Source organism: Echinops telfairi, unplaced genomic scaffold, assembly GCF_000313985.2.
Source record: "Echinops telfairi isolate 266 unplaced genomic scaffold, ASM31398v2 ScPeMD7_655;HRSCAF=1070, whole genome shotgun sequence".
NCBI lineage: Eukaryota > Metazoa > Chordata > Mammalia > Afrosoricida > Tenrecidae > Echinops > Echinops telfairi.
Genome location: NW_022104553.1, coordinates 17,731,378 through 17,732,466, shown reverse-complemented (window position 1 = coordinate 17,732,466; position 1,089 = coordinate 17,731,378). Strand labels below are relative to the sequence as shown.

The window sequence follows — 1,089 nt, the reverse complement described above, 5'->3', positions numbered from 1 at the left end:
GCCCCTCCCATTGGGCCGCCCCGGCCCCGCCCCGCACGCTCCTTCCTGGGACCTGTCACAGACGTGCCCCATAGCAGACCGCAGACCACAGACCACAGACCGCTGTCTGCGATTTCATAGAGCTTCACCTCGCTTCGGTCGCATCCCCCATTGCATTAGGGGGCGAGGTCAGACCTGCTGGGTGCCCACCACACACACACACACACACACACACACACACACACACACACACACCTTTGGGATTTATGTCCTCAATCTGTCTTTCCCTGCAGGGACACACTGGCTCAGGGATGGACTTGAACAATTGTGAGGATCGGCAGGATCCACCAGTGTTTCCTTCTGTTGCCCGTGGATCGGAACTGACTGAAAGGCAGTTGACAGCAATGATTTACCAAGCACGACTGTGGCCCTGGGTTGAGTCTGACTCAAAGGGGCCTTGGCAGAATAGAAGAGCCCCACGGGGTTTCCAAGGCCCCAGTCTCTACAGAAGCACATGCCTATGTTTTCCTTCTCTGGGGCGGCTGATGGATTCAAACCCCTGACCTTTCCATTAGCAGTCTCAAAAACAAAACAAAACCACAGCGACCCTCCAGCACGGGGTAGAACTGCCCCCGTGGGTTTCCACGGGTGTAACACGTGATGGATTAGAAAGCCTCACCATTCGCCCACGGAGCAGCGGGTGGTTTCGAACTGCTGACCTCGCGGCTAGCCAGACTTAACCACTGCACCCCAGGCCCTTTCGGTAACAAAGTGAGCCAGGAGAACCCATGGGGCGCTTCCTGTGTGGGATTGATTCCTAGAGTATTCACACCTTCGGCTCGGAGAGGTTGGGTATTTAAAGCGTGTGTTGGGGTGGGATGTTGCCTGCTGACACCCTCGTGTCCACCGCCCCCCAGGACTATGGCGTGGCCCTCCGAGGCCTCTGCGAGGACGCCATGGAGGGACTGCTCTTCCTGCTCCTGTTCTCGCTGCTGTCCGCGGGCGCCCTGGCCACCGCGCTCTGCAGCCTGCCCCGAGCTTGGGCGCTCTTCCCGCCCAGGTTAGGAGGGGACACCTGGGAGGGGCGGGACGCATGGGACGCTAGGCGGG

At 59.5% G+C, this 1,089-nt stretch overlaps 1 protein-coding gene across 1 annotated transcript in view; it reads left to right on the top strand.

The window, feature by feature from the left end:
* TTYH1 (tweety family member 1) overlaps positions 1-1,089 on the top strand; it is a 39,156-nt gene that overhangs the window by 16,683 nt on the left and 21,384 nt on the right. Inside the window, exon 11 of the mRNA XM_045292395.1 lies at positions 897-1,039. Within this exon, the coding sequence (XP_045148330.1) occupies positions 897-1,039 (143 nt within the window). The remainder of the gene's footprint in view (positions 1-896; positions 1,040-1,089) is intronic.